The sequence below is a fragment of the Phaseolus vulgaris genome, chromosome 9 (genome assembly GCF_051622355.1).
Source record: "Phaseolus vulgaris cultivar YP4 chromosome 9, ASM5162235v1, whole genome shotgun sequence".
NCBI lineage: Eukaryota > Viridiplantae > Streptophyta > Magnoliopsida > Fabales > Fabaceae > Phaseolus > Phaseolus vulgaris.
In genome coordinates, this window is record NC_143506.1 from 14,595,463 (window position 1) to 14,604,454 (window position 8,992).

The 8,992-nt window shown below is 33.1% G+C and overlaps 2 protein-coding genes across 2 annotated transcripts; both read left to right on the forward strand.

The window, feature by feature from the left end:
* Nucleotides 1-528: 528 nt before the first annotated feature.
* Nucleotides 529-2,015, forward strand: LOC137822817 (uncharacterized). Its single transcript, XM_068627819.1, has one exon. It carries the CDS (start codon nucleotides 743-745, stop codon nucleotides 1,856-1,858), a length of 1,116 nt encoding a protein of 371 aa, XP_068483920.1. The 5' UTR covers nucleotides 529-742; the 3' UTR covers nucleotides 1,859-2,015.
* Nucleotides 2,016-3,819: 1,804 nt separating this feature from the next.
* On the forward strand, nucleotides 3,820-5,809 carry LOC137822816 (alpha/beta-Hydrolases superfamily protein). Its single transcript, XM_068627818.2, has 2 exons — nucleotides 3,820-4,442; nucleotides 4,521-5,809. The coding sequence occupies exons 1-2, from the start codon at nucleotides 4,033-4,035 to the stop codon at nucleotides 5,437-5,439; spliced, it is 1,329 nt and encodes a 442-aa protein (XP_068483919.1). The 5' UTR covers nucleotides 3,820-4,032; the 3' UTR covers nucleotides 5,440-5,809.
* The last annotated feature ends 3,183 nt before the right edge of the window (nucleotides 5,810-8,992 follow it).

Here is an 8,992-nt window from a genome sequence, read left to right on the forward strand (position 1 = left end):
ATTTTTTACATTAACCAAAATGCGTTTTATATTTAATTAATAAAATTTCATATTTATCAACACCATAAACCACTAGACATTATAAGATGTAAGATAACAATCATGTTATATTAACTCAATTAAACAATAAATACTTAATTAAAATAGATTAAAATTCAAAGTAATTAATAGACTTTTTTTTTAATAAGAACTTAATTAAAAATATCATTTTTTTTATAAAAAACTTAATTATATTTAATTATATTTTAAAAATTACATATTTACTAATTAAAAATAAGATAGAAGATTTAGACTGGAAGGAGTATATTTAAAATATTCATAGAATAATGAACTCAATCCTAATTCTAAACAAATGATAATATCTGAAAAATATACTGAATTAATTTTTAATATTTTCTAATCCTTTAAAATATGAGAGACATACAAAATGTAATTAATAATTTACTATAGATTAAAGTATTTAGTTTCATATTACAATATACAATTTTTATATAATTTTAAATTTAAATATAAAAACTCACTCTTGAACTTTCAAGTCTGATTTCATATATTATTTTATTGTAGATAAAGTATTAAATCTGAATAACCAATAAATATTATCAACATAGTTAAAGATTAAGTTCCAGAATCGTATCTTAACCCGTTTGACAAGAAAACCCAAAGCTAATAAGCTGAAAGTAAAAACCTATTAAGCTCGTAACAAAACTCACCAATTCAACCCAAACTCCCAAAACTGTCAACAATGTCAACACTATCATCCAAACACTCCTTTACCAATCCCACAACCACCACCGTTTTCTTCCTTTTCTTCGCCGTCCAAATTTCAACCATTATCGCCTCCAGCCCCCACGTCATCAACTTCCGCTCCCCGAATCTCTTCCCGGAAGGGCTAGCGTGGGATCCCACAGCGCAACACTTCCTGGTCGGATCCCTCCGCCACCGCACTATCTCCGCGATCTCCGACGCCGGCGTGGTCGAAACCCTAGTCTCCGACCCCTCCCTCCCGGAAAACGTCAGCATCCTGGGCCTCGCCGTGGACTCCCGCAACAACCGCGTCCTGGCGGCGCTACACGCACTGGCCCCCCTCCCTCCGTTCAACGCCCTGGCCGCCTACGATCTCCGCTCCGGCCGCCGCCTCTTCCTTTCCGCCCTCCCCTCCGCCGTAGAAGGCGACGAGGAACGTGCCATCGCGAACGACGTCGCAGCGGATTTCAAAGGGAACGCGTATGTGACCAACTCGGTGGGAAATTACATCTGGAAGGTCAACGAAAAGGGAGAAGCCTCGATCCTTTCAAATTCCGCGAGATTCACGGAACACCCTGTGATAATCGAGGAAAAGTTCAGCTCATGCGGGCTAAACGGTGTCGTTTACAACAGCAAGGGTTATCTCCTGGTGGTTCAGACCAACACGGGGAAGATGTTCAAGGTGGACGCGGATGACGGCGTGGCAAGACTCGTGCTCCTGAACGAGGATCTCGTGGGCGCGGACGGCGTCGCTTTGAGGAACGACGGCGTCGTTTTGGTGGTGTCGTTGAGGAGGGTGTGGTTGCTAAAGAGTAACGATGGGTGGAGCCAGGGTGTGGTGTTTGACAAAATTGACCTTGATGATGAGGGGTTTCCCACTTCCATTGTGGTGCGGGAGAGAGAGAGGGCTTACGTGCTGCACGGGCGCATGATGGAGGGCATTTTGGGGAATTCGAGTGAGAGTTTTAAGATTGAGGAGGTGAGGTCTCCCAAAGAGAGTGAGGGAGAGAATGTTTGGATGTATGTGATGGTTGGAATAGGGTTGGCTTATTTCTTGTTCTGGAGGTTTCAGATGAAGCAGCTTGTCAACAACATGAACAAGAAGATCAACTGAACTAACTCTATTCTTTTCTTTTTATCTTTTTCTCTCTGCACCATTGTAATTTTCAGAATAGATTTCCAAGTTGCCTTATTTAAAGACAAGGATTCACTGTTAAAGTGAGGAAGAAATTTTTAGCAGATTATATTATGGAGACTTTTTTGCTTCAAAACTCATCAGACGTTATACAAGTTTTAAATATCGTAGCATGCACAATTTTCATCATCAAAATCAAACTTCAAATCTAAAAGAATGTATTGTTTTGCCTTCTATTTTTGTTGGACAGTGCATATACGTGATCAATTTTGCTTTCATGGCATGACAATTTGTTTTTTGTCAAATTTCTTGGTATGTATTTAAGTAACCTAAACTATCCAGAAAGAATTTGCATCCTGATACTCAGTTCATCGACGAAATAGAAAAATATGAAGGAGAAACGTTGTTAAGGTCAAGAAGACTTTTTTTAATGGCTTATAATTGATGGTTATATTTATGGTAAGCTTGTTCAACAAGGTAAAGTCATTTTTGTTTTGGTTTAGTGGTAAATGTCTACCAAAATGCTTAAGTCATGCACTGTTGGTGGACAAGTAAACACTTTGTTTTCTATCTTATCTTAATTTGCTTTATGGCATGCCTTATACTTTTGTGTGTATCTTCAGATAAAATATTGAACAATCAAAATGAAAAATAACATTTTATTTGAAATATAACGAGAATTAGTTTTATTTTCCAATATTCTTTTATTTTGAAAGTGCTTTGAATGCTCCTTTATCTTCTTTTCTGTCTCTGTTCGGTTTTTCCAGAGTTCTTGTTTTTCCTTATAGTAAGATGACCTTTTGTTTTCTGTGTTTCTTCTATCTCTTATGTGGATTGGGATGATGAATCCCCCAGTAGATAAGGAGTGTCTTGGTTCCCAAGATTTACTTTTGAAAGCAACTACCTGAGATTTTGTTTTTAGTTCTTACTGAGTTTAGTAAATATAAAGACTCAAAACTTGAACAGTCAAAGGGGCCCGGAAGTGTTCTCTTACCAAAATCGCAAAAATGAGCATAGGTGAGGGAGTGCGGATGCTATGGAGAAGAACCCGAAGATGAATAAGTGTGAAAGAGAATAAGAAAGAGTTTTATTTACCTTTTCCATTAAAAGGTATTTTCACCTATCTAAACATATGTAGCACGAATACTGACACGGACACAGATACGCGGACACGAACATGAAGATCCGTATAATATCTAAAATGTAGGATATGAGATCTATATATTATATAATTATGAATTATATAAATTGACAATAAAGATTTATTTGCACAAGTATGTTTCAAATTATTTTTTAGAGCAGAAAAATGTTTTTCATGACTGATTCAAAAGGATTTATTTCTTATTTTTATAATCATAATAAAAATTTATACAATAAGTTTGAGTTTTTAAAAAATTAATGTATTTTTTCTTTTAAAATTCTATTCAAACCGTACTAGAATTGTCATAAATCCAACAAATACTTTTTGAATTGGACATTTCACGAATACGTGTCCTACAAGTGTCATATGAGTGTCGGTGTCCGATATGAGTATCCGACACCGACACGTTATTTAAGAGAAGTGTCTGAGCTTCATTGATTTTCACCACCCATGGGAGTGCAGCAAGAAAACATAGGGGTACACGAATAATTTGCCTTGTTTCAGAAGAACGACTTCTTTGGGCTGTGTATGACACTCTTCAGGCCTTTTAAATTTCGTTTGACGATGACCCAAAACTTGAATGTCACTTACTTCTTTCTACATCCTATCAAAGTCACTTTACCTTTTCCATTCCAAAATAAAAAATAATAAGAAGAAAAATTCAACCATACAACTCTATAAATAAATTGAGAAACTAAATATTAAATATAAAAACTATGTAGCAGATGACCTAATTTTTAATTCATCCTATCCATCAAATCGAATCTAATTCATTTCCACGCCAACTGAGGGTTCATTCAGAGTAGTTTCAATAAGCGATTCAAGAAATGAAAACGTGGCTAATTTCTAGTAAATGATTTTAAAACGAAAATAAAATAAAATAAAAATGTCCACCACATATTCTTTCCCGGTTCACCTCTTCCATGATTATGCGTGTGTAAAGAACACTTAAAAAAAGTCCCAGGAGCAGAAAGGGGTATAGTAGGTATTTGAATAAATTATCCATATTGTGATGAAGGAACAGGGTGTGGTGAGGATTGGGTTTGCGACAGTCACAGTGGTTGTTGTGATGCTGTCAGTGGTATGCACGTGTGGTGGCAGCACAAGCGGAAGCCTCCACCCTTTGATTCTAATACCTGGTAACGGAGGGAACCAGCTAGAAGGGAAGTTGAACAGAGAGTACAAGCCATCTAGTTTCATCTGCGAATCCTGGTACCCTGTCGGGAAGAAAAACAAAGGCTGGTTCAGACTTTGGTTTGATTCCTCTGTCATTCTTTCTCCTTTCACCCAATGCTTTGCTGAACGCATGACCCTTCACTACAATCCCCAACTCGATGATTACTTCAACACCCCTGGAGTTCTCACTCGGGTCCCTCACTTTGGCTCCATCACCTCCCTTCTTTATCTCAATCCTCATCTCAAGTAAGTGCATCCCTCTGTTTCAACACTCAATTTTTCTCAACACCCCAACGTTTTTTCATCAATGAATTGCATGAATAGGCATATTACCGGATACATGGCACCCCTTGTGGATTCATTACAAAAGCTTGGTTATGCTGATGGTGAGACTCTATTTGGTGCCCCCTATGACTTTCGATATGGTCTGGCTGCTGAAGGTCACCCCTCACAAGTTGGATCCAAGTTCCTAAAAGACCTAAAGAATCTGATTGAAGAAGCAAGCAATTCCAACGGTGGGAAGCCAGTGATACTTCTCTCCCACAGTCTAGGAGGTCTATTTGTCCTGCAACTCCTGATTCGAAACCCCCCCTCTTGGCGTGAAAAATTCATCAAGCACTTCGTTGCTCTTTCAGCTCCATGGGGTGGTGCTATTGACGAAATGTTCACCTTTGCATCTGGCAACACTCTAGGAGTGCCTCTAGTGGACCCTTTATTAGTGAGGGGTGAACAAAGAAGCTCCGAGAGTAACCTTTGGCTTTTGCCTAACCCCAAAGTATTTGCTCCTCAAAAACCAATTGTGATCACTCCAAATAAGACCTATTCCGCACATGACATGGTTGATTTTCTCAAAGACATTGGTTTTCCGGAAGGGGTTTTCCCTTACCAGACACGCATTGTACCCTTGATATGGAACATTCAAGCGCCACACGTGCCTGTAACTTGTATCATGGGAACAGGAGTGAGAACCTTGGAAACTTTGTTTTATGAAAAAGGCGATTTTGATGAGCGGCCTCAAATTTCATACGGGGATGGTGATGGAACGGTGAACTTGGTGAGCTTGTTGGCGCTTCAATCACTTTGGAAAGAGGAGAAAAGTCAATACCTTAAAGTGGTTAAGATAGACGGTGTGTCGCATACTTCAATACTCAAAGACGAAGTTGCACTTAATGAAATTGTTGGTGAGATTAGTGCAATTAATTCTCATGCTGAGCCTGGTTTATCCAATGTGTTTTCGGGGTAATCGTGTTTGAACCACAAATCAAATATGCGTTCTCTCTGCCAATTAAACTTTTGCGTCGGATTTACATTGCCATATTTCTTGTTCGTATCCTAGTACACACCCTTGGACTTGTTTCATTTTAGTTCTCAACATTTATTCAGTTTTTAAAAGTAAAACAGAGAACATGTTTGGATAATTATTTTCTGCTCAAATAGGTTTAGAACTGTTTTCAAAATTACAGTTTTGGAACCAAGAAAACAGAAATAGCCGAAGAGTGTTGTTTCCGTATCTTTATTCAGTTAGCACTAGTTTGACATCAAATTCATTGAAAAGTTATGTAACAAGATTCTTAACATTGACATCTAAATGCAATTCATACGTACTGGTTGAATCTGATGGCTTTCAATTATCATCATATATGATGATTTCGTTTCTGTTTCTACTATGAGACTATATTTTGGTGAGTTGTTGTATTTGTTAGATCCTATAAGCTATCGAACTTAAACATAGAATCAGTACGAATTATAATACATATACTTCCATCTTTTGTGATTTGAGATATAATAAAATTCAGTTTTATGCATAAAATTAGTTAACATTTCCTTTCAATGTTGTTCTAGCATTGAAGAATATAATCTCCATTACAACATTGAGAATCAGAACACCATATAACCCTTTAACCTTGTAATCTAACCTGTTACACGAAAAATGTCTATTAAAAAATTACATATTTAAAATTAAAACTTAACTTTCTTTTGATCGTACTGTGGATCCGTCCTTGGATATAGAAATTAAACAACTTGAAATTATATGTTTGTCTGACTGTGAAATTCAGATATAGAATGAAACTTATTTAATCAATTTATCTATTTCTTTGTTGCTCTGTTTTTATTCCCGAGTGGAACAAAATGTACAAGAACTATTTCACAAGATTTAGAGAAATGAGTATTTGATGATATACTAAGAGTTTGGAATACTAATAAATAAAGTAGATTTGACATGACATGTCACGACCACTTAGGTTGAAACTTCAGTGTCTGAATGTACCTTATAGGTTATTTGAACCCGCGCATTCGACGTGCTATTCCTAAATGATAAGTGTAAGTAAACAAACAAATCAAATAAAGGCAACTAGAGCCTACTTTCATACATGTTACAGCAGGTGGATCAATGATTCAATGAATTTATATATCATTGTTGATATGATATATATATTTTTATCACCACATGATATATATATAGAGAGAGAGACGATTTTTTATTTTAACTATTTTTAGTTTTACATAAAATAAAAATTCTATTTTATTCTTATATTAATATTCATTTAATTATTTTATTTAGATTATTTCATCCTTTTATAATTACTAAAATTTAAAATTAAAAAAAGAGTTAATATTAAATTTGAAAGAAACTATTTGAGAGACGTGCACTGCATTTGTTTGAAAAGAATGAATCAAAATTTTTTTTGAATTCAAACGTGGTTTGATGGACTGTTATTTTAACTCCCTCCAAACAAAAAAGTACCTTATAAAAAAATCTCTGAGAAAAAATGACCGAAAAAAAAGAAACATAAAAGAAATGGATGTAAATCATAAAAACTTAGTTTATTTTTTTCATTCTTTACAATCTAAAGGTATTTCTTATTGAATCAATGTGGACGTAAACGAGGAGGATGAATGCATTCTCAATATGGCATTGTTGCAAAGAAGAGGAAAAAAATTAAAAAATATTTTTTTTTTTTTAGAATTTGTTATAGAGTTTCTCATCTTATTCTTCTTCTCTCTTTTCATTATTATATTCCTCTTTATAACTTATTTTAAGAATGATATTATAGTTTTGTTTTAAAAATATTTCACCAAGCAAATTCTTTCTTTCTTTTTATTTTTTTCTTCTTCCACTTTCATTATGTTTTTTTTTCTTCCACTTTCATTATTCATTTTTGTTACTTTAATTTATTTATTTCATGTTGTAATTCAATTTTTATTTTTCTTATGAAAATTAAATAAATCATAATACTTAGCAATCTATTTTTTTAATCTCGATAAAGATACAGAAATAAGAAAATAATAAATAATAATTTTTAATTTTTTTTTATGAATGATATGCTTTATATAATTTAATTATTGTTATAATTTATTAATGGAGATATTTGTTAACAAATTTATCATTGTTTTTAAAAGATGTAAAATTGTAAGTTTACAAATTTATCATTGTTTTTAAAAATATTTGAATAATAAATTAATTTATTTTTATAGTTAATATTATTATTATATAAATTTATTTATATATATAACTATATTTATTTTTATTTTTATTATTATTATTTTTAATAATAATATTATTAAATATTTGATACAAATAAATTTAAAATAAAATAATAATTATTGAATAAAATAATTTCATTATTATTAATTTATTTAATTTATATTTACTAGCGGGAACACAGGCACTCACGTGCCTATGTATCCGCATTTTTTTATTTTTACTATTTATATATTCATATAATTTTAATAAATATTAAATTATATGAGAAAATATATAAATTATCTAAATGCACCATTTATAATAGTTTTATTAAGATTTTATGTTAATTTTTTATATTTTCATTTTATTGCTTTTGAATATTAAATTTTGATTTAACTTGGGTGTAATCTTGAACTTTGTAAGGTTATCAAGATTAAAATTAAGGTTTAAAACAAATGGACCAACAAACCATGTCAAAACATAATGCAAATGGTTGTATGTTGGAAGTTGTATAATCTATCACCATATCAATTGAATCCACATCTTCCATGACAAAGAAGTTGAAAAAAATAAAATAATAAACTAAATACAAATTACCAAACTTCCAACTTATGTAATATCTAATAGATAAAAGCATCAGTAGACATAAAAACTTTGCCCGCAAAGCTGGTTTAGGATTCATACAAAAATATAAAAAAAAAAATTAAGAAAGCAATAGAAACAAAAATGTTCAAATCCTATAACAATGAGACACGTTTCTACTTCGAACGCTTTGGGAAGTGCGAGAAGGAGGAAACAATGGTGGTTATTGTTGTACAATGGTGATTGAAGAGGGACTAAGATGGGTGAGAGTAGGAGAAGAACATGGAGCGTGAAGGAAGAGAGTTCAAAATGTGTCAAAAATTTATGAGATTTTTTTTTCTTTGGATGCAATTGGTGAAAACTACTCCTTATAAGAGGGTGGAAGAAAGTGGTAACCGCTCAACTACTCCTTATAAGTAAGTGGATGTAACTGGTGGAAACTACTGAAGAAAGTGTTAACCACTTAGTAATAATCAAATTGTTCACGTTTGGTCACTACTCACATCTCCTAATATTTATTTCTCTCTTATAAAACAGACACTCCTCTCATTATGCAATTAATTTTCAAAATAAATTATCTCTTTCAATTCAAACGGTTGCTCCATTTCAAATATTTTATTAAATTTATTTCTCTATCATACAACAGACACTCTCTCATTATGCAATTAATTTTCAAAATAAATTATCTGTTTCAATTTATAACTACACCTCCACCTCTCTTTCAATTCATAACCATTCATCCACCTCT